Source organism: Camarhynchus parvulus, unplaced genomic scaffold (assembly GCF_901933205.1).
Source record: "Camarhynchus parvulus unplaced genomic scaffold, STF_HiC, whole genome shotgun sequence".
Lineage (NCBI taxonomy): Eukaryota > Metazoa > Chordata > Aves > Passeriformes > Thraupidae > Camarhynchus > Camarhynchus parvulus.
Window position 1 is genome coordinate 2,318 of NW_022148335.1, and position 23,856 is coordinate 26,173.

The 23,856-nt window shown below is 56.6% G+C and overlaps 1 protein-coding gene across 1 annotated transcript; it reads right to left on the minus strand.

The window, feature by feature from the left end:
- Window positions 1–15,635: 15,635 nt before the first annotated feature.
- Window positions 15,636–23,625, minus strand: LOC115916560 (cytochrome c oxidase subunit 6B1-like). The gene is made up of 5 exons (XM_030970289.1): window positions 23,557–23,625; window positions 20,603–20,719; window positions 16,811–16,831; window positions 16,395–16,474; window positions 15,636–15,686 (listed from the first exon to the last, which is right to left on the minus strand). The coding sequence occupies exons 2-5, from the start codon at window positions 20,706–20,708 to the stop codon at window positions 15,636–15,638; spliced, it is 258 nt and encodes an 85-aa protein (XP_030826149.1). The 5' UTR covers window positions 20,709–20,719; window positions 23,557–23,625.
- Between the last annotated feature and the right edge of the window lie 231 nt (window positions 23,626–23,856).

Consider the following 23,856-nt stretch of genomic DNA (forward strand, 5'->3'; position numbering starts at 1 on the left):
GGACACCACGTGCCAGATGACCAATGGTCACCCCAGGTGTGTCCACACCAAGGTGCCACCAAGGCCACCATCCTGCCAGGATGTCCAGTGTCCCAAGGACACCTCGTGCCAGATGACCAGTGGTCACCCCAGGTGTGTCCACACCAAGACGTCCATCAGGAGACCGTCCTGCAGTGACCTCCAGTGTCCCAAGGACACCTCGTGCCAGATGGTCAGTGGTCATCCCCGGTGTGTCCCCACCAGGACGTCCATCAGGAGACCGTCCTGCCATGACCTCCACTGTCCCCAAGGAACCCAATGCCAGATGACCGATGGGTGGCCGCAGTGTGTCCATCATCAACCCTCTTGCAGTGATGTCCAGTGTTCCAAGGACACCACGTGTCACATGGTCAGCGGGTGGCCACAGTGTGTCCCCACCAAGACGTCCATCAGGAGACCTTCCTGCAGTGACCTCCACTGTCCCCAGGGCACCACCTGCACAATGACCGATGGGTGGCCGCAGTGTGTCCAGAGCAAGATGACCCCAAGGAGACCTTCCTGCAGTGACCTCCAGTGTCCCAAGGACACCACGTGTCACATGGTCAGTGGTCATCCCCGGTGTGTCCAGACCAAGACGTCCATCAGGAGACCGTCCTGCCGTGATGTCCACTGTCCCCAAGGAACCCACTGCAAGATGACCGATGGGTGGCCGCAGTGTGTCCACTACTCTCCATCCTGCCATGATGTCCAGTGCCAGAAGGGGACAATGTGCCTGATGGTCAGTGGGTGGCCACAGTGTGTCCCCACCAAGACGTCCATCAGGAGACCTTCCTGCAGTGACCTCCACTGTCCCAAGGACACCCAGTGCAAGATGACCGATGGGTGGCCGCAGTGTGTCCACAAGCCCCCGTCCTGCCGTGATGTCCACTGCCCTAAGGACACCACCTGCAAGATGACCGATGGGTGGCCGCAGTGTGTCCACTACTCTCCATCCTGCCAGGATGTCCAGTGCCAGAAGGGGACAATGTGCCAGATGGTCAGTGGGTGGCCACGCTGTGTCCCCACCAAGGTGTCCCCAAGGCCACCGTCCTGCAGTGACCTCCACTGTCCCAAGGACACCACGTGTCACGTGGTCAGTGGTCATCCCCGGTGTGTCCACACCAAGACGTCCATCAGGAGACCGTCCTGCAGTGATGTCCACTGCCCACAGGGTAGCAGGTGCAAGATGACCAATGGGTGGCCGCAGTGTGTCCACTACTCTCCATCCTGCCAGGAGGTCCACTGCCAGAAGGGGACAATGTGCCTGATGGTCAGTGGGTGGCCACAGTGTGTCCCCACCAGGACATCCATCAGGAGACCGTCCTGCCGTGATGTCCACTGTCCCAAGGACACCCAGTGCAAGATGACCGATGGGTGGCTGCAGTGTGTCCACAACCCCCCGTCCTGCCGTGATGTCCACTGCCCTAAGGACACCACCTGCAAGATGACCGATGGGTGGCTGCAGTGTGTCCACAACCCCCCGTCCTGCCATGATGTCCAGTGCTCCAAGGACACCAGGTGTCACATGGTCAGTGGGTGGCCAAGGTGTGTCCCCACCAGGACGTCCATCAGGAGACCATCCTGCAGTGACCTCCACTGTATCCAAGGGACACAGTGCAAAATGACCGATGGGTGGCCGCAGTGTGTCCATCAGCAACCATCCTGTAGTGATGTCCAGTGCCAGAAGGGCCACGTGTGCCAGGTCATCGCTGGGTGGCCACGGTGTGTCCACACCAAGGTGTCCCCAAGGGCACCGTCCTGCAGTGACCTCCACTGTCCCAAGGACACCACGTGTCACATGGTCAGTGGTCATCCCCGGTGTGTCCAGACCAAGACGTCCATCAGGAGACCTTCCTGCCGTGATGTCCACTGTCCCAAGGACACCACCTGCAAGATGACCGATGGGTGGCCGCAGTGTGTCCACTACTCTCCATCCTGCCAGGAGGTCCACTGCCAGAAGGGGACAATGTGCCACATGGTCAGTGGGTGGCCACAGTGTGTCCCCACCAAGACGTCCATCAGGAGATCGTCCTGCCGTGATGTCCACTGTCCCAAAGACACCCAGTGCAAGATGACCGATGGGTGGCCGCAGTGTGTCCAGACCAATCTGACCCCAAGGAGACCTTCCTGCCGTGACCTCCACTGTCCCAAGGACACCACGTGTCACATGGTCAGTGGTCATCCCCAGTGTGTCCAGACCAAGACGTCCATCAGGAGACCTTCCTGCAGTGACCTCCACTGTCCCCAGGGCACCACCTGCCAGATGACCGATGGGTGGCCGCAGTGTGTCCACAAGCCCCCGTCCTGCCAGGATGTCCAGTGCTCCAAGGACACCAGGTGTCACATGGTCAGTGGGTGGCCACGCTGTGTCCCCACCAAGGTGTCCCCAACGCCACTGTCCTGCAGTGACCTCCAGTGTCCCAAGGACACCACGTGTCACGTGGTCAGTGGTCATCCCCGGTGTGTCCACACCAAGACGTCCATCAGGAGACCGTCCTGCAGTGATGTCCACTGCCCACAGGGTAGCAGGTGCAAGATGACCGATGGGTGGCCGCAGTGTGTCCACTACTCTCCATCCTGCCAGGATGTCCAGTGCCAGAAGGGGACAATGTGCCTGATGGTCAGTGGTCATCCCCGGTGTGTCCAGACCACGACGTCCATCAGGAGACCTTCCTGCAGTGACCTCCACTGTCCCCAAGGAACCCAGTGCAAGATGACCGATGGGTGGCTGCAGTGTGTCCACAAGCCCCCGTCCTGCCATGATGTCCAGTGCTCCAAGGACACCACGTGCCAGATGGTCAGTGGTCATCCCCGGTGTGTCCCCACCAAGACGTCCATCAGGAGACCTTCCTGCCGTGATGTCCACTGTCCTAAGGACACCACCTGCAAGATGACCAATGGGTGGCCGCAGTGTGTCCATCACCAACCATCCTGCCATGATGTCCAGTGCCAGAAGGGGACAATGTGCCAGATGGTCAGTGGGTGGCCAAGGTGTGTCCCCACCAAGACGTCCATCAGGAGACCTTCCTGCAGTGACCTCCACTGTATCCAAGGGACACAGTGCAAAATGACCGATGGGTGGCCGCAGTGTGTCCATCAGCAACCATCCTGTAGTGATGTCCACTGCCAGAAGGGCCACGTGTGCCAGGTCATCGCTGGGTGGCCACGGTGTGTCCACACCAAGGTGTCCCCAAGGGCACCGTCCTGCAGTGACCTCCAGTGTCCCAAGGACACCACGTGTCACGTGGTCAGTGGTCATCCCCGGTGTGTCCAGACCAAGACGTCCATCAGGAGACCGTCCTGCAGTGATGTCCACTGTCCCCAAGGAACCCAATGTAAGATGACGATGCGTGGCCGCAGTGTGTCCACTACTCTCCATCCTGCCAGGATGTCCAGTGCCAGAAGGGGACAATGTGCCTGATGGTCAGTGGGTGGCCGCGGTGTGTCCAGACCAAGGTGTCCATCAGGAGACCTTCCTGCAGTGACCTCCACTGTCCCCAAGGAACCCAATGCCAGATGACCGATGGGTGGCCGCAGTGTGTCCACAACCCCCCGTCCTGTCGTGATGTCCAGTGCTCCAAGGACACCTTCTGCACGATGACCGATGGGTGGCTACGGTGTGTCCAGAGTAAGATGACCCCAAGGAGACCTTCCTGCAGTGACCTCCACTGTCCCCAAGGAACCACCTGTAGGATGACCGATGGGTGGCCGCAGTGTGTCCACCGGCGACCCTTGTGTAGTGATGTCCGGTGCCAGAAGGGGACAATGTGCCAGATGGTCAGTGGGTGGCCACAGTGTGTCCCCACCAAGACGTCCATCAGGAGACCTTCCTGCAGTGACCTCCACTGTATCCAAGGGACACAGTGCAAAATGACCGATGGGTGGCCGCAGTGTGTCCACTACTCTCCATCCTGCCATGATGTCCAGTGCCAGAAGGGGACAATGTGCCTGATGGTCAGTGGGTGGCCAAGGTGTGTCCCCACCAGGACGTCCATCAGGAGACCTTCCTGCCATGATGTCCAGTGTCCCCAAGGAACCCACTGCCAGATGACCGATGGGTGGCCGCAGTGTGTCCACAACCCCCCGTCCTGTCACGATGTCCAGTGCTCCAAGGACGCCTTCTGCACAATGACCAATGGGTGGCCACGGTGTGTCCAGAGTAAGATGACCCCAAGGAGACCTTCCTGCAGTGACCTCCACTGTCCCAAGGACACCACGTGTCACATGGTCAGTGGTCATCCCCAGTGTGTCCAGACCAAGACGTCCATCAGGAGACCTTCCTGCCGTGATGTCCACTGCCCACAGGGCACAAGGTGCAAGATGACCGATGGGTGGCCGCAGTGTGTCCAGACCAATCTGACCCCAAGGAGACCTTCCTGCAGTGACCTCCACTGTCCCCATGGAACCCACTGCAAGATGACCGATGGGTGGCCGCGGTGTGTCCAGAGCAAGATGACCCCAAGGAGACCGTCCTGCAGTGACCTCCACTGTCCCAAGGACACCACATGTCACGTGGTCAGTGGTCATCCCCGGTGTGTCCCCACCAGGACGTCCATCAGGAGACCGTCCTGCCGTGATGTCCACTGCCCTAAGGACACCACCTGCAAGATGACCGATGGGTGGCCGCAGTGTGTCCATCAGCGACCATCGTGCCGTGATGTCCAGTGCCAGAAGGGGACAATGTGCCACATGGTCAGTGGGTGGCCGCAGTGTGTCCAGACCAAGGTGTCCCCAAGGCCACCGTCCTGCCGTGACCTCCACTGTCCCAAGGCCACCAGGTGCCAGGTGACCGCAGGGTGGCCGCAGTGTGTCCGTGTCCTTTGCCCGTGTCAGCGCCCGTCCCGCCCGTCCTGCTCCGACGTCACCTGCGAGCCAGGTGCCACCTGCCAGGTGCTGCAGGGCTGGCCCAGGTGTGTCCCCAAGGTGGCCTCGTGTGACAGCGTCCACTGCCCACCAGGATCCACCTGTCGGATGGACGGAACCACGCCCAGGTGTGTCCCCATCACAATGACCTGCCAGGACCTCACCTGCCCACCTGGGTCCACCTGTCGGATGGACGGAACCACGCCCAGGTGTGTCCCCAAGGGGTCACCGACCTGCCAGGACCTCACCTGCCCACCTGGATCCACCTGTCAGATGGACAGAACCACACCCAGGTGTGTCCCCATCACAATGACCTGCCAGGACCTCACCTGCCCACCTGGATCCACCTGTCAGATGGACAGAACCACGCCCAGGTGTGTCCCCAAGGTGGCACCAACCTGCCAGGACCTCACCTGCCCACCTGGGTCCACCTGTAGTATGGAGAAGATGACACCCAGGTGTGTCCCCAAGGTGGCCTCGTGTGACAGCGTCCGGTGTCCACCTAGGTCCACCTGTCAGATGGACAGAACCACGCCCAGGTGTGTCCCCGAGGTGGCACCGACCTGCCAGGACCTCACCTGCCCACCTGGATCCACCTGTCAGATGGACAGGACCACGCCCAGGTGTGTCCCCAAGGGGTCACCGACCTGCCAGGACCTCACCTGCCCACCTGGATCCACCTGTAGAATGGAGAAGATGACACCCAGGTGTGTCCCCATCACTGTGACCTGCCAGGACCTCACCTGCCCACCTGGGTCCACCTGTCGGATGGATGGAACCACGCCCAGGTGTGTCCCCATGAAGGTGACCTGCCAGGACCTCACCTGCCCACCTGGATCCACCTGTCAGATGGATGGAGCCACGCCCAGGTGTGTCCCCAAGGGGTCACTGACCTGCCAGGACCTCACCTGCCCACCTGGGTCCACCTGTCAGATGGACAGAACCACGCCCAGGTGTGTCCCCAAGGTGGCACCGACCTGCCAGGACCTCACCTGCCCACCTGGGTCCACCTGCCAGGCCCCGCCCTGCCCACCTGGCCTCACCTGTGCCCCCACCTGCGCGCCGGCCCCGCCCCTCGTGTGCCACGTCCTGAGCCGGCGCCGTTTCCGCGCCTTCGACGGCCTCACCTGGCGGCTGCCGCTCACCTGTCCCCTGGTGGCCACCTGTGCCACCTCACCTGGCTCACCTGGGCTCCAGGTGTGGCTCTCCGGCCAGGTGGGCTCCGGTCCTGGCGCCACCTTCGGGCAGGTGAGGGTGGCCGGAGCCGGGGTCCAGGTGGAGCTGAGGCACGGAGAGGGGAGAACGGCCAGGGTGAGTGACGCACCTGCACAGGTGTGCTCCCTCCAGGTGTGTCCCTGTCCCTGTCCCAGGTGTGTCCCTGTCCCAGGTGTGTCCCTGTCCCAGGTGTGCTCTGTCCCAGGTGTGTCCCTGTCCCAGGTGTGTCCCTGTCCCTGTCCCAGGTGTGTCCCTGTCCCAGGTGTGTCCCTGTCCCTGTCCCAGGTGTGCTCTGTCCCAGGTGTGTCCCTGTCCCTGTCCCAGGTGTGTCCCTGTCCCAGGTGTGCTCTGTCCCAGGTGTGTCCCTGTCCCAGGTGTGCCCCAGATGTGTCTCACCTGTCCCAGGTGTGCGTCCCACCTTTCCCAGCTGTGTCTCACCTGTCCCAGCTGTCTAACCAGGTGTGTCCCACCTCTCCTAGGTGTATGTCTCACCTGACCAGGTGTGTCCCAGGTGTATCCCAGGTGTGTCTCACCTGCCCCAGATGTGTCCATGTCTAGGTGTGTCCCACCTGTCCCAGCTGTGTCTCACCTGTCCCAGGTGTATCCCAGGTGTCTGACCAGCTGTGTCTCACCTGTCCCAGGTGTGTCTCACCACGTGTGTCTCACCTGTCCCAGGTGTGTCTCACCTGTCCAGATGTGCCTCACCAGGTGTGTCCCCCCTGTCCCAGGTGTGTCTCACCAGGTGTGTCCCCCCTGTCCCAGGTGTGTCTCACCTGTCCAGGTGTGTCTCACCAGCTGTGTCTCACCTGTCCAGGTGTGTCTCACCAGGTGTGTCTCCCCTGTCCCAGGTGTGTCTCACCTGTCCAGCTGTGTCTCACCAGGTGTGTCTCACCTGTCCAGCTGTGTCTCACCTGTCCCAGGTGTGTCCCCCATCCCTCACCTGTCCCAGCTGTGTCTCACCTGTCCCAGGTGTGTCTCACCTGTCCAGCTGTGTCTCACCTGTCCAGCTGTGTCTCACCAAGTGTGTCTCACCTGTCCAGCTGTGTCTCACCAGCTGTGTCTCACCAGGTGTGTCTCACCTGTCCAGCTGTGTCTCACCAGCTGTGTCTCACCAGGTGTGTCTCACCAGCTGTGTCTCACCTGTCCAGCTGTGTCTCACCAGGTGTGTCTCACCAGCTGTGTCTCACCTGTCCAGCTGTGTCTCACCAGGTGTGTCTCTCCTGTCCCAGGTGCGTGGCCGCCCCGTGCCCCTCCCGCTGTCCCTGGCCGGGGGGCGGCTCCAGGTGCGGCGCCGGGGGGGGCAGCGGCAGGTGCTGCTCACCTGGGCGGGGCTGCAGGTGAGCCTGGCAGGTGACGGCGCCGTGACCGTGACGGCGACAGCGGCGGCGGCCGGGGCGCTCTGCGGGGCCTGCGCCGGGCAGCGCACCTGTCCGACAGGTAAGGGCACACCTGGGACAGGTGAGGGGATGGGGGGGCACCTGTGGGACAGGTGAGGAGATGGGGGACAGGTAAGGGCACACCTGGACAGGTGAGGGGCTCTGCGGGGCCTGCGCCGGGCAGCGCACCTGTCCGACAGGTAAGGGCGCACCTGGGACAGGTGTGGGGATGGGGGGGGTACCTGTGGGACAGGTGAGGAGATGGGGGACAGGTAAGGGCACACCTGGGACAGGTGAGGGGCTGGGGGGCAGGTAAGGGCACACCTGGGGGACAGGTAAGGGCACACCTGTTGGGCAGGTAAGGGCACACCTGGGACAGGTGAGGGGCTGGGGGGTACCTGTAGGACAGGTGAGGAGATGGGGGACAGGTGAGGGCACACCTGTGGGACAGGTGAGGGCACACCTGGGACAGGTGAGGGGATGGGGGACAGGTGAGGGCACACCTGTGGGACAGGTGAGGGCACACCTGGGACAGGTGAGGAGATGGGGGACAGGTGAGGGCACACCTGTGGGACAGGTGAGGGCACACCTGGGACAGGTGAGGGGATGGGGGACAGGTGAGGGCACACCTGGGACAGGTGAGGAGATGGGGGACAGGTGAGGGCACACCTGTGGGACAGGTGAGGGCACACCTGGGACAGGTGAGGGGATGGGGGACAGGTGAGGGCACACCTGTTGGACAGGTGAGGGGCTCTGCGGGGCCTGCGCCGGGCAGCGCACCTGTGGGACAGGTAAGGACACAGCTGGGGGACAGGTGAGGAGATGAGGGACAGGTGAGGGCACACCTGGGGGACAGGTGAGGAGATGAGGGACAGGTGAGGGCACACCTGGGGGATAGATGAGGGGCTGGGGGGGCACCTGGGGTGGTACCTGTGTGCCACAGGTGAGGGGATGGGGGGGCACCTGGGGGACAGGTGAGGTGCTGGGGGGGACAGGTGAGGGGCTGGGGTGGTACCTGTGTGCCACAGGTGAGGGGATGGGGGGAATTTGGGGACAGGTGAGGGCACCTGGGGGCAGGGGGCACCTGTGGCACAGGTGAGTGTGGGAGGTGACACGGGGGGGGGGGGGGGGCAACTAGGGGGCACAGGTGAGTCCCAAGTGCGCCCAGGTGTGTCCCAGGTGGGCGTGGGAAGTCCCAGGTGTCCCCAGATGCCCCCAGGTGTATCTCAGGTGTAACCCAGGTGTATCTCAGGTGTATCTCAGGTGTATCCCAGGTGTAACCCAGGTGTATCCCAGGTGTAACCCAGGTGTCTCTCAGGTGTATCCCAGGTGTAACCCAGGTGTAACCCAGGTGTAACCCAGGTGTCTCTCAGGTGTATCCCAGGTGTCTCTCAGGTGTATCCCAGGTGTATCCCAGGTGTATCCCAGGTGTATCTCAGGTGTAACCCAGGTGTATCTCAGGTGTATCTCAGGTGTAACCCAGGTGTATCTCAGGAGTATCCCAGGTGTATCTCAGGTGTATCTCAGGTGTATCCCAGGTGTATCCCAGGTGTAACCCAGGTGTAACCCAGGTGTAACCCAGGTGTATCTCAGGTGTATCCCAGGTGTATCTCAGGTGTATCTCAGGTGTAACCCGGGTGTAACCCAGGTGTATCTCAGGTGTATCTCAGGTGTATCCCAGGTGTAACCCAGGTGTATCCCAGGTGTATCTCAGGTGTATCTCAGGTGTATCTCAGGTGTATCCCAGGTGTATCTCAGGTGTATCTCAGGTGTATCTCAGGTGTATCCCAGGTGTATCCCAGGTGTATCTCAGGTGTATCCCAGGTGTAACCCAGGTGTATCCCAGGTGTAACCCAGGTGTATCTCAGGTGTAACCCAGGTGTATCCCAGGTGTATCTCAGGTGTGCCCCTCACCTGTCGGGGGAGGTTCCCGGACATTCCCCCCCTCCCCCAATCCATGTCCGGGCCCCTCCCCAACCCCTCCCCCTCTCTCTCTCTCTCTCTCCCCTCCCCCCCAGCCCCTCCCCCAGCCCCTCCCCCAGCCCCGCCCCTCAGCCCCTCCCCCCCCACCTGCCAGGTGAGCTCCAGGCGCTTCCGGAAGGGGCGTGGCCGCCGCCCCTCCCCCCAGGTGCTGCTGAGCACCTGCGCCCCTCCCCCACCGCGGGGGGCCGCGCCCCCGCCCCTCCCCCCGCGCTGGAGGTGGCGCTGGGGGGGGGAGGGGCGGGGCCGGTGACGGTGACGGTGACGGAGGCGGAGCGGAGGTGGCACCTGAGCGGGGGCGGGGCACAGGTGAGAGAGCACGGGGAGGGGCACAGGGGGCGGGGCACAGGTGAGAGCACGGGGGAGGGGGCAAAGGGGGCGGGGCAAAGGGGGCGGGGCACAGGTGAGAGCACACGGGGGGAGGGGCAAAGGGGGCGGGGCACAGGGGGCGGGGCACAGGTGAGAGAGCACGGGGGGAGGGGCAAAGGGGGGGGGGCACAGGGGGCGGGGCACAGGTGAGAGAGCACGGGGAGGGGCAAAGGGCGGGGCACAGGGGGGGCACAGGTGAGAGAGCACGGGGAGGGGCAAAGGGGAGGGGCACAGGTGAGAGAGCACGGGAGGGGGCACAGGGGGAGGGGCAAAGGGGCGGGGGCACAGGTGAGAGAGCACGGGGGAGGGGCAAAGGGGGAGGGGCACAGGTGAGAGAACATGGGGGCGGGCACAGGGGGGCGGGGCACAGGGGCGGGGGCACAGGGGGGGGGGCACAGGTGAGAGAACATGGGGGCGGGGCACAGGGGGCGGGGCACAGGGGGCGGGCACAGGTGAGAGAGCACGGGGAGGGGCAAAGGGGGGCACAGGGAAGAGAGAACAGGGAGGGGCAAAGGGGAGGGGCACAGGGGAGGGGCAAAGGGGGCGGGGCACAGGTGAGAGAGCACGGGGGAGGGGCAAAGGGGCGGGGCACAGGGGAAGAGAGAACAGGGGAGGGGCACAGGGGGCGAGGCACAGGGGGCCGGGCACAGGGGGCGAGGCACAGGGGAAGAGAGAACGGGGGCGGGGCACGGGGGCGGGGCAAAGGGGGCGGGGCGGTGACGGATGGATGGGTGATGATGATGACGGTGATGGTGGATGAAGGATGGATGGAGGATGAAGGATGATGGAGATTGCAGTGATGATGGTGATGATGGTGATGAGGATGATGATGATGGAGTCGATGATGATGATGGTGATGAGGATGATGATGATGGAGTCGATGATGATGATGGTGATGAGGATGATGGTGATGAGGATGAGGATGGATGAAGGTTAAATGGAGAAGGTTAGATGAAGGATGACGATGTACGGTGATGATGATGATGATGATGATGATGGATGATGGAGATGATGGAAGGTTGGATGGAGGATGACGATGATGGAGTTCACGATGAGGATGATGACAGTGACGATGACAATGATGATGATGATGGAGTTGATGATGGAGTTGATGATGATGATGATGGCAATGATGACAATGATGATGACCACGATGATGATGACAATGACGATGATGACGATGGATGAAGGTTGAATGGAGAAGGTTGGATGAAGGATGATGACAATGATGATGATGGTGATGACGATGATGATGATGGAGTCGATGATGATGATAATGACAATGACGATGATGATGATGATGATGACAATGATGATGATGATGATGGAATTGATGAAGATGACGATGACGATGATGATGATGATGGAGTTGATGATGGTGATGGAGTCGATGATGATGATGAAGATGACAATGACGATGATGATGGTGATGGAGTTGATGATGATGATGATGATGATGATGGAGTTGATGATGATGGAGTTGATGATGATGATGCTGATGACGATGATGATGATGATGATGACGATGGTGATGATGGAGTCGATGATGACGATGACAATGGTGATGATGATGATGATGATGATGATGATGACGATGGTGATGATGATGATGATGGTGATGATGATGATGATGACGATGATGATGATGACGATGGTGATGATGATGATGGAGTTGATGATGATGATGATGGAGTTGATGATGATGGAGTTGATGATGATGATGATGATGACGATGATGATGATGACGATGATGATGACAATGACGATGACGATGACGAAGCTGCCGCCCCTCCCCCAGCTGGACGGGTCTCCTCTCCCGCTGCCCTTCTGCTCTCCCGGACGGCTCCGCCTCGGCGGCCCTCGGCCCTGCCGCCGGCCACGCCCCGGCCACGCCCCTGCTGCTGGTGACCCCTGACCTGCGCGTGGGCCACCGCCCCGGGACAGCGCAGGGCCGCGGGACCAGAAACCCTCGGCGCTAACGCCACCTGCGGCCCCTGCGGCCACTTCCGGAGTGACCGCTGGAGTGACCATGGGAGTGACCGCGGGAGTGACCGCGGGAGTGACCGCAGTGACCGCTGGAGTGACCTTGGCACTGACCACAAGAGTGACCGCGGGAGTGACCATGGGAGTGACCGCAGGAGTGACCGAGGGAGTGACCACAGGAGTGACCACGGGAGTGACCGCTGGAGTGACCTCGGGAGTGACCACGGGAGTGACCGCAGTGACCGCAGGGACAGCAAGAGTGACCACAGGGACAGCAGGGACACCAGGAGTGACCGCAGTGACCACGGGGACACCGGCAATGACCTCGGCACTGACCGCAAGAGTGACCACAGGGACACCAGGAGTGACCATGGGGACACCAGGAGTGACCACGGGAGTGACCGTAGGGAGCTCGGGAGTGACCATGGGGACACCAGGAGTGACCGCAGGGACACCAGGAGTGACCGCGGGGACACCAGGAGTGACCACGAGGAGCCCAGGAGTGACCACGAGGAGCCCAGGAGTGACCGCAGGGACACCAGGAGTGACCATGGGGACACCAGGAGTGACCATGGGGACACCAGGAGTGACCACGAGGAGCCCAGGAGTGACCGCAGGGACACCAGGAGTGACCATGGGGACACCAGCAGTGACCATGAGGAGCCCAGGAGTGACCATGGGGACACCAGGAGTGACCATGGGGACACCAGGAGTGACCACAGGGACACCAGGAGTGACCACGAGGAGCCCGGGCCGTGTCCCCGCGGCCGCTGCCGTGAGTGGGACACAGGACAGGGACACGGGGGGGGGGCTCGGTGCAGGACCTCGGTGTGACCGTGGTGACCTTCTCCTGTCCATCCCTGACCTCTGTGTCCATCCCAGTGTCCATCCCTGACCTTTGTGTCCATCCCTGACCTCTGTGCCCATCCATGACCTCTGTGTCCATCCATGACCTCTGTGTCCATCCCTGACCTTTGTGTCCATCCCTGACCTCTGTGTCCATCCATGACCTCTGTGTCCATCCATGACCTCTGTGTCCATCCCAGTGTCCATCCATGACCTCTGTGTCCATCCATGACCTCTGTGTCCATCCATGACCTTTGTGTCCATCCCTGACCTCTGTGTCCATCCATGACCTCTGTGTCCATCCATGACCTCTGTGTCCATCCCAGTGTCCATCCATGACCTCTGTGCCCATCCATGACCTCTGTGTCCATCCATGACCTTTGTGTCCATCCATGACCTTTGTGTCCATCCCTGACCTCTGTGTCCATCCATGACCTCTGTGTCCATCCTTAACCTCCCCATGTCCACCCACGACCTGTGTCCATCTGTGACCATCCATGACCTGTGTCCATCCCTGTGTCCATCCCCGTGTCCATCTGTGACCATCCATGACCTGTGTCCATCCCTGTGTCCATCCCCGTGTCCATCTGTGACCATCCATGACCTGTGTCCATCCCTGTGTCCATCCCCCTGCCCATCTTTGTGTCCATCCATGACCTCCCCATCTCCACCCATGATCTTTGTGTGCACCCATGACCTCTGTGACCATCCATGACCTTCATGTCCATCCCAGTGTCCATCCATGACCTCTGTGTCCATCCTTGACCTTCTCATGTCCATCCCTGACCTCTGTGTCCATCCCAGTGTCCATCCATGACCTCTGTGTCCACCCATGACCTCTGTGTCCATCCATGACCTCTGTGTCCACCCATGACCTCTGTGTCCCCCTGGTGACCCCTTGGTGACCCCCTGGTGACCCCGAGGTGACCCCGTGTTGTCCCCTCCCCCCGCAGCCCCCCGGCCCCGCCCGGCCCCCGGCCCCGCCCCCTCCCGGCCCCCCCGGGACCTGAACACAGGTGAGGAGGAGGATGGTGATGGGGGGAGGAAGGTGAGGATGGTGATGGGGGGAGGAAGGTGATGGGGGGAGGAAGGTGAGGATGGTGATGGGGGGATGAAGGTGATGGGGGGAGGAAGGTGATGGGGGGAGGAAGGTGATGGGGGGGATGAAGGTGATGGGGGAGGAAGGTGATGGGGGGAGGAAGGTGATGGGGGGAGGAAGGTGATGGGGGATGAAGGTGAGGATGGTGATGGGGAGGAAGGTGATGGGGGAGGAAGGTGAGGATGGTGATGGAGGGATGAAGGTGATGGGGATGAAGGTGATGGGGGATGAAGGTGATGGGGGATGAAGGTGAGGATGGTGATGGGGGGATGAAGGTGATGGGGGAGGAAGGTGATGGGGGATGAAGGTGATGGGGGATGAAGGTGAGGATGGTGATGGGGGGAGGAAGGTGATGGGGGGATGAAGGTGATGGGGGGAGGAAGGTGAGGATGGTGATGGGGGGATGAAGGTGATGGTGGCGGGATGAAGGTGATGGAGGGATGAAGGTGATGGGGGGAAGAAGGTGATGGGGGGATGAAGGTGATGGTGGCGGGATGAAGGTGATGACGATGATGATGGCGGTGTGATGGTGACGATGATGGTAGTGTGATGATGCCGATGACGTGATGAAGACGACCACGATGACCGCAACAAGTGACCCCCACCCCGTGTCCCCACCAGGTCGCCTGCTGGAACCACTGGGAGGAGCTCCACTGGGAGCACTGGGAGAAGCTCCACTGGGAGCACTGGGAGCACTGGGAGGACTGGGAGGACTGGGAGAAGCTCCACTGGGAGGAGCTCCACTGGGCGGACTGGGAGCTCCACTGGGAGCACTGGGAGGAGCTCCACTGGGAGCACTGGGAGCTCCACTGGGAGCACTGGGAGGACTGGGGGGTCTGGGAGGGGCACTGGGAGCACTGGGGCCACTCCCGGGGGTCCCCCTGGGGCCGTGAGCACAATAAAGTCACTGGTGTCACCCGGGGGTCACTGGTGTCACCCGGGGGTCACTGGTGTCACCTGGGGGGGACTGGGATGGACTGGGATGGACTGGGAGAGGTCCCAGGCATGGGCGGGACACCAAACGCCCCCAAATTGTCCCCAAACGCCCCCAAATTGTCCCTAAACGCCCCCAAATTGTCCCCAGATGCTCCTAAATCCCCCCCAAAGTGGCACAAAACTGTCCCCAAGCCCCCACAATTGTCCCCAAATTGTCCCCAAATGTCCCCAAAATGAAGGGCCAGGCCCGGTTTTTAACCCTTTATTGTCGGTGCCACTGCACATCCCCAAAGTGTCCCCGAGGGTCCCCAAAGTGTCCCCAAGCCCACAATGTCCCCAAGCCCCCAAATGTCCCCAAACGCCCTGAAATTGTCCCCAAACGCCCCCAAATTGTCCCCAGATGCTCCTACATCCCCCCCAAAGTGGCTCAAAACTGTCCCCAAGCCCCCACAATTGTCCCCAAATTGTCCCCAAATGTCCCCAAAATGAAGGGCCAGGCCTGGATTTTAACCCTTTATTGTCGGTGCCACTGCACATCCCCAAAGTGTCCCCAAGCCCACAATGTCCCCAAGCCCCCAAATGTCCCCAAACGCCCCGGAATTGTCCCAAAATTGTCCCAAAACGCCCCCAAATGCTCCTAAATCCCCCCAAACTGTCCCAAAACGCCCCCAAAGTGTCCCCAGATGCTCCTAAATCCCCCCAAATTGTCCCAAAACGCCCCCAAACTGTCCCCAAATGCTCCTAAATCCCCCCAAACTGTCCCCAAATGTCCCCAAACTGTCCCCAGATGTCCCCAACCTGTCCCCAAACTGTCCCCAACGTGTCCCCGAAGGAGCCGAGGGCCAGGCCCGCACTTTAACCCTTTATTGCCGGTGCCACAAGCAGGCGCCCCTCCTGGGGTGTCACCTCCCGCCCGGCGCTGCCCCCGTGTCCCCGGGCCTGGGGACAGCTCAGATCTTGCCGGGGAAGGTGCCCTCCTCGCGGGCCTCGTCCCACGTCACCTGGGGACACAAATGGGGACATCGGGGACATCGGGGACATCGAGGGGACATCGGGCGGGTTGGGGACATCGGGGACACCGGGGACGTCGGAGGGGTGGGGGACATCGAGGGGGTTGGGGACATTGAGGGGAAATTGGGGGATTTGGGGACATTGAGGGGATTGGGGACATTTTGGGGGGTTTGGGGACATTGGGGATGTTGAGAGGACATTGGGGGATTTGGGGACATTTTGTGGGGTTGGGGACATTGGGGACATTTGGGGACACTGGGGGGTTGGGGACATTTTGGGGGGTTGGGGACATTTGGGGATGCTGGGGGTTGGGGACATTGAGGGGACATTTTGGGGGGGTCAGGGACATTGGGGACATCTGGGAGTTGGGGACATCAGGGGACTGGGGGGATTGGGGACATTAATGGGGACATTGAGGGGACATTGGGAGGGTTTCGGGACATTGGGGACATTTTGGTGGGGGTGGGGACATTGAGGGATTTGGGGACATTGGGGACATTGAGGATGTTGGGGGCACGGGGGGGTTGGGGACATTGGGGGGGGTTGGGGGGGGTTGGGGACACTGGGGACATTTTTGGGGTGTTGGGGACATTTGGGGACATTGGAAGGACTGGGGACATTGGGGCCCCTCGGGGACACTTTGGGGACACTCTGGGGACATGGGGTGACATTTGGGGACATTTGGGGACAGCGCTCACCCACGAGGTGGGACACAGGGACTTGTAGACGCGGAAGTACCACTGGCACGGGGTGGCATCGGCGCCGCGGGCGTCCATGGCTGGCACCGCTGGAAGTCTGGGGACACCAATGGGGACATTGGGGACACTGGGGACACTGGGGACATTGGGGACATTGGTGGCATTTGGTGATTGCAGACACTGGGGACATTGGGGACACTGGGGACATTGGGGACATTGGGGACACTGGGGACATTGGGGACACTGGGGACATTGAGGGGACAGTGAGGGGACATTGGGGGACATTGGGGATTGGGGACATTGAGGGGACATTGGGGACACTGGGGACACTGGGGACATTGGGGACAGTGAGGGGACAGTGAGGGGACATTGGGGACACCAAGGGGACAATGGTGGCATCGGCCATGGTCCATGGCATGGCTGGCACCGCTGGAAGTCTGGGGACACCAATGGGGACATTGGGGACATCAGTGGGGACACTGGGGACATTGGGGACACTGGGGACAATGGGGACATTGGGGACATTTGGGACATGGGGGACATTGGGGACACTGGGGGGACATTGAGAGGACTTTGAGGACATTGAGGGGACACTGGGGACATTGGGGACACTGGGGACACTGGGGACATTGGGGACATCAATGGGGACATTGGGGACATCGGGGGTGGGGCCAAAGGGACGTCGGCTCCACCCGGCCACCGTTGGGGTGAAATAAACCCAAATTTGGGCGTTTTGGGGCCATTTTTATGGGAATTTTTTGGGTTTTTTAATGGGAATTTTTGCATTTTTGGGATTTTGGGGTTCCCCAGGTGGATTTTGGAGAGAATTTGGGGGATTTTGGGGTGAATTTGGGGGATTTTTGCGGTGAATTTTGGGGTGAATTTGGGGTGAATTTGGGGGATTTTGGGGAGAATTTGGGAGCTTTTGGGTGAAGATTTTGGGAATAAAATCCCCCAATTTGGGCATTTTGGGGCCATTTCAATGGGAATTTTTGGGGTTTTTTCATGAGAATTTTTGCAATTTTGGTAATTTCGGTTTCCCCGGGCGGATTTTGGGGAGAATTTGGGGGATTTTGGGGTGAATTTGGGAGCTTTTGGGGCAAGATTTTGGGAATAAAATCCCCCAATTTGGGCATTTTGGGGCCATTTCAATGGGAATTTTTGGGGTTTTTTCATGAGAATTTTTGCAATTTTGGTAATTTCGTTTCCGGCGGATTTTGGGGGGAGAATTTGGGGGGATTTTGGGGTGAATTTGGGAGCTTTTGGGGCAAGATTTTGGGAATAAAATCCCCCAATTTGGGCATTTTGGGGCCATTTTTATGGGAATTTTTGGGGTTTTTTCATGGGAATTTTTGCAATTTTGGTAATTTTGGGTTCCCCGGGTGGATTTTGGGGAGAATTTGGGGGATTTTGGGGAGAATTTGGGGTAAATTTGGGCGATTCTGGGAGCTTTTGAGGGAAGATTTTGGGGATAAACTCCCCCAATCTGGGTGTTTTGGGGGCATTTTGGGGCCATTTTTATGGGAATTTTTGGGTTTTTTTAATGGGAATTTTTGGGGGATTTTCATGGGAATTTTTGCACTTTTGGTAATTTCAGTTTCCCCAGGTGGATTTTGGGGTGAATTCCGGGGATTTGGGGGCCGTACCCAGGTAGTTCTGCCAGCAGTTGCGCGTCTGGTTCTGGTTGGGGAAGCGGCGACAAAAATCCCAAATTTGGGCGTTTTGGGGCCATTTTTATGGGAATTTTTTGGGTTTTTTAATGGGAATTTTTGCATTTTTGGGATTTTGGGGTTCCCCAGGTGGATTTTGGAGAGAATTTGGGGGATTTTGGGGTGAATTTGGGGGATTTTGCGGTGAATTTTGGGGGGATTTGGGGGTGAATTTGGGGATTTTGGGGAGAATTTGGGAGCTTTTGGGTGAAGATTTTGGGAATAAAATCCCCCATTTTGGGCATTTTGGGGCCATTTCAATGGGAATTTTTGGGGTTTTTTCATGAGAATTTTTGCAATTTTGGTAATTTCGGTTTCCCCGGGCGGATTTTGGGGAGAATTTGGGGGATTTTGGGGTGAATTTGGGGTGAACTTGGGGGATTTTGGGTGAAGATTTTGGGGATAAAATCCCCCAATTTGGGCATTTTGGGGCCATTTTAATGGGAATTTTTGCGTTTTTTTTCGTGGGAATTTTTGCATTTTTGGTAATTTGGGTTTCCCCAGGTGGAATTTTGGGTGAATCTGGGGGATTTTGGGGTGAATTTGGGGGATTTTGGGGTGAATTTGGGGAATTTTGGGGAGAATTTGGGGTAAATTTGGGCGATTCTGGGAGCTTTTGGGGCAAGATTTTGGGGATAAAATCCCCCAATTTGGGTGTTTTGGGGGCATTTTGGGGCCATTTTTATGGGAATTTTTGGGGGGTTTTCATGGGAATTTTTGCATTTTTGGTAATTTGGGTTTCCCCAGGTGGATTTTGGGGGGAATTTGGGAGATTTTGGGGAGAATTTGGGGGATTTTGGGGTGAATTTGGGGGATTTGGGAGAAGATTTTGGGGCAAGATTTTGGGAATAAAATCCCCACATTTGGGCATTTTGGGGCCATTTTTATGGGAATTTTTGGGGGATTTTCGTGGGAATTTTTCCATTTTTGGTAATCTCGGTTTCCCCAGGTGGATTTTGGGGAGAATTTGGGATGAATTTGGGGGATTTTGGGGGGAATTTGGGGGATTTTGGGTGAAGATTTTGGGGATAAAATCCCCCAATTTGGGCATTTTGGGGCCGTTTTTATGGGAATTTTTGGTTTTTTTTCATGGGAATTTTTGCATTTTTGTTAATTTCGGTTTCCCCGGGCGGATTTTGGGGTGAATCTGGGGGATTTTGGGGTGAAGATTTTGGGAATTTGGGGCATTTTGGGGAGAATTTGGGAGAAGATTTTGGGGATAAAATCCCCAAATTTGGGTGTTTTGGGGCCATTTTTATGGGAATTTTTGGGGTTTTTTCATGGGAATTTTTGCAATTTTGGTAATTTCGGTTTCCCCGGGTGGATTTCGGGGTGAATTTGGGGGATTTTGGGGAGAATTTGGGGTAAATTTGGGCAATTCTGGGAGCTTTTGGGGGAAGATTTTGGGAATAAAATCCCCAAATTTCGGCATTTTGGGGCCATTTTTATGGGAATTTTTGGGGGATTTTCATGGGAATTTTTGCATTTTCGGTAATTTTGGTTTCCCCAGGTGGATTTTGGGGTGAATTTGGGGGATTTTGGGGTGAAGATTTTGGGAAGTTGGGGGAGAACTTGGGGTGAATTTGGGTGAAGATTTTGGGAATAAAATCCCCCAATTTGGGCATTTTGGGGCCATTTTAATGGGAATTTTTGGGGGATTTCCGTGGGAATTTTTGCATTTTTGGTAATTTGGGGTTCCCCAGGTGGAATTTTGGGTGAATCTGGGGGATTTTGGGGTGAAGATTTTGGGAATTTGGGGGTGAATTTGGGGTGAATTTGGGTGAAGATTTTGGGGATAAAATCCCCAAATTTGGGCATTTTGGGGCCATTTTTATGGGAATTTTTGGGGTTTTTTCATGGGAATTTTTGTATTTTTGGTAATTTCGGTTTCCCCGGGTGGATTTTGGGGTGAATTCCGGGGATTTGGGGTCCGTACCCAGGTAGTTCTGCCAGCAGTTGCGCGTCTGGTTCTGGTTGGGGAAGCGGCGACAAAAATCCCAAATTTGGGCATTTTGGGGCCGTTTTTATGGGAATTTTTGGGGTTCTTTAATGGCAATTTTTGTATTTTTGGGATTTTGGGGTTCCCCAGGTGGATTTTGGGGAGAATTTGGGGAATTTGGGGGAGAATTTGGGGTGAATTTGGGCGATTCTGGGAGCTTTTGGGGCAAGATTTTGGGGATAAAATCCCCCAATTTGGGCATTTTGGGGCCATTTTTATGGGAATTTTTGGGGGAATTTTTGCACTTTTGGTAATTTGGGTTTCCCCGGGTGGATTTTGGGGAGAATTTGGGGGATTTTGGGGTGAAGATTTTGGGAATTTGGGGGAGAATTTGGGGGATTTTGGGTGAAGATTTTGGGGATAAAATCCCCCAATTTGGGCATTTTGGGGCCATTTTTCGGGGAATTTTGGGGTTTTTTCACGGGAATTTTTGCATTTTTGGTAATTTGGGCTTCCCCAGGTGGATTTTGGGGAGAATTCCGGGGATTTGGGGGCCGTACGCAGGTAGTTCTGCCAGCAGTTGCGCGTCTGGTTCTGGTTGGGGAAGCGGCTGTCGAACGGCGCCGTGCGGTAGCGGCACAGCTTCAGCTGCATGTCCTCGGCCATGGCCAATTAACCTAATTAGAGAGCGCAATTAACACCCCCGCTCGTTCATCACCCTCCGGAGAACATTCATCAGCGGCCCGAGGGGTTAATTGGGCGTGCAGAGCGTTCATTGTGGGAAAAACGGGAAAAAATTGGAATTTTTAAATTATTTTGTCCGAGTTTAGACGCCAGAAACGTCGCTAATTACAGTAATTAGCGGCTAATTAATTAGCTAGGTGACTAATTAGAACCTACTTAGTTATCAAGTTTAATAATTAGCTCATTAATTGTTAATCAATCCGCAGCCACCATGACAAATATGACAAGTGACATCAGTAGGAAAGGAAATTTTAAAAATAATTAATTGTGCTAATTAGCAGCTAATTAATTATCTAATTAATTCATTCTTTAGTACCTGTTTAGCTAATTATCATTATTTACTACCAGTACTTATTAGCTAATTATATCAGCACTTATTAATTAATTATCTCAGCCCAACCTGTTAATTAGCTCATTAATTATTGCCAGCTAACTTAGCAAAATTAACAAAATTAAATAGAAACAGAAACACCTTAAAAATCATTAATGATCGTAATTAACAGCTAATTAATTAGCTAAGCAATAGATTCAACCCTAATCAATTTGTCATTAACCTAGCTTGCTAATTAGCTCATTAATTATTAATTAATACCACCTAATAATGAAAAACAGACAAACTAAAAAAAGAAATAGAAACAGATTGAAGAATCATTAATTATTCTAATTAGCAGCTAGCTAATGAGCTAAATAACTGGTTACAGTCTAGTTAATTAATGGTTAACCCAGCCGGTTAATTAGCTCATTAATTATAAATTAATGGCAACTAATAATGAAGAACAAGGAAATTAAGCAGAAAAGAGGTTGGAAAATTATTGTTGACTCTAATTAACAGCTAATTAATTAGCTAATTGACTGGTTAGCACCTAGTTCATTAATGATTAACCTAACATATTAATTAGCTCATTAATTTGTAATTAATCCCACCCTGCAGTCATTAATTATTAATTAGCATAAGGATTAATTAGGAGCCTGAGGCATTAATTGCTGGGAAAACAGAAAAAATTACATTTTAATTTTAATTAAATTTAATTTTAATTAAACTTTAATTTTATTTTTTTGTGGGGGGTTTTGGAAGAGAAAACCGTCATTAATTAAGGTAATTAGCAGCTAATTAATTAGCGAACCAATTGATTCCCACAGAGTCAATTAATTGCTTCCCTAGGCTGTTAATTGGCTCCTTAATTCTTAATCAGCCCCGCCCTGCAATAGCAAATAAGGGGATAAAACTCATTAATGATGCTAATTAGCAGCTAATTAATTCATCAGCACACTAATTAACGTCCAGCCAGTTCGTTATCTCATTATTAATTACTTTGTTGTTCGTTAATTGCGCCCTACAATGACAAACAGCAGCAGCCAACACAGCAGAATAAAATTATTAATTAATTAACCATTAATTAAGTCTGATTGTTAATTAACTCCACCCTGCAAGGAGAAACAAGAGGACAAACCTCCCATTAATTATGCTAATTAGCGGCTAATTAATTAGCTGGACAATTGATTAGCCCCCAGCTCATTGATTATCAGCCTGGCCATTAATTAGCTCATTAAGTGTTAATTAGCCCGACCGGGCAACAAACTGCTCCCAGTTCATCCCAGTTCAAACCAGTTACCCCAAATCCTCTCCCAGTTCCCTCCCAGTTCATCCCAGTAACTCCCAGTTCAAACCAGTAACCCCCCAGTTCCCTCCCAGTGTCCCCAGTTCACCCCAGTGTCCTCCCAGTTCAAACCAGTAACCCCCCGAACCCTCCCAGTTCAAACCAGTAACCCCCAATCCCATCCCAGTTCCCTCCCAGTTCAAACCAGTCCCTCCCAGTTCAAACCAGTTCCCTCCCAGTCCCATCCCAGTTCAAACCCCCTGAATCCCATCCCAGTTCAAACCAGTATCCCTCCCAGTAACTCCCAGTTCATCCCAGTAACTCCCCACTTCATTCCAGTCCCCTCCCAGTTCAAACCAGTAACCCCAGGCCCCTCCCAGTTCAAACCAGTAACCCCCAGAGCCCTCCCAGTTCAAACCGGTAACCCCCAATCCCATCCCAGTTCCCTCCCAGTTCACCCCAGACCCCTCCCAGTTCATCCCAGTCCCTCCCAGTTCAAACCAGTTCCCTCCCAGTTCCCTCCCAGTGCTCCCAGTTCACCCCTGGCTCCATCCCAGTATGGCCCAGTATCCTCCCAGTAACTCCCAGTTCAATTCCAGTAACTCCCAGTACAGCCCAGTTCAAACCAGTAACCCCCCCAGACCTCTCCCAGTTCAAACCAGTCCATCCCAGTAACCCCCAGAGCCCTCCCAGTTCAAACCAGTAACCCTGAATCCCATCCCAGTTCATCCCAGTCCATCCCAGTTCATCCCAGTCCCCTCCCAGTCCATCCCAGTTCACCCCAGTCCATCCCAGTTCACCCCAGTCCCTCCCAGTTCACCCCAGTCCCTCCCAGTTCAAACCAGTAAACCCCCCAGTCCCCCAGTGCATCCCGATTCCTCCCAGTCCATCCCAGTTCAAACCAGTAACCCCCCCAGACCTCTCCCAGTCCATCCCAGTTCAGTCCCCCAGTTCACCCCAGTCCCTCCCCAAACCAGTAAACCCCCAGTCCATCCCAGTCCCGATTCCCTCCATCGCCCCTCAGCAGTAACCCCCCCCCTCCCAGTCCATCCCGTTCCCTCGCAGTTCCCCCCAGTCCATCCCAGTCCCTCCCAGTCCATCCCAGTACCCCCCCCAGTCGCTCCCAGTCCCTCCCAGTCCCTCCCAGTCCCCCCAGTTCTCCCAGTACGTCCCAGCTCTCAAAGTCACTTTCACCCCCTCACGCCGCTGGCCGGAACCAACGAGTCACGCCGGAAGCGACGGAGAGTCGCCGGAAATGACGTCACCAAAGACCACAGAGAACCGGCTTCGGGTCGGAGCGCCTCCTCTCGGAGGAAAAATGGCGGCGGCGCCCCGCACCGCGAGTCCGCCGGAACTGCCCCGGAACGGCGCCAAAACGCCGCGAGCCGCCGAAAAAACCCGTTAGAGCCCCAAAATCCCCATTTTTTACCCCAAAATTTCCATTTTTGTCCCAAAATCCCCAATTTTATCCC

What these genes read in the sequence shown, in the direction of transcription:
- LOC115916560 (XM_030970289.1), bottom strand. Translation starts at nt 20,708, where the DNA reads ATGGCCGAGGACATGCAGCTGAAGCTGTGCCGCTACCGCACGGCGCCG. An exon ending in CTTCCAGCGGTGCCAGCCAT is followed by an intron (nt 16,475 to 16,810) that starts GCCATGGACCAT and finishes CAGCGGTGCCAG; the next exon opens with CCATGGACGCCCGCGGCGCC. An exon ending in CCCTGTGTCCCACCTCGTGG is followed by an intron (nt 15,687 to 16,394) that starts GTGAGCGCTGTC and finishes TTGTGTCCCCAG; the next exon opens with GTGACGTGGGACGAGGCCCG.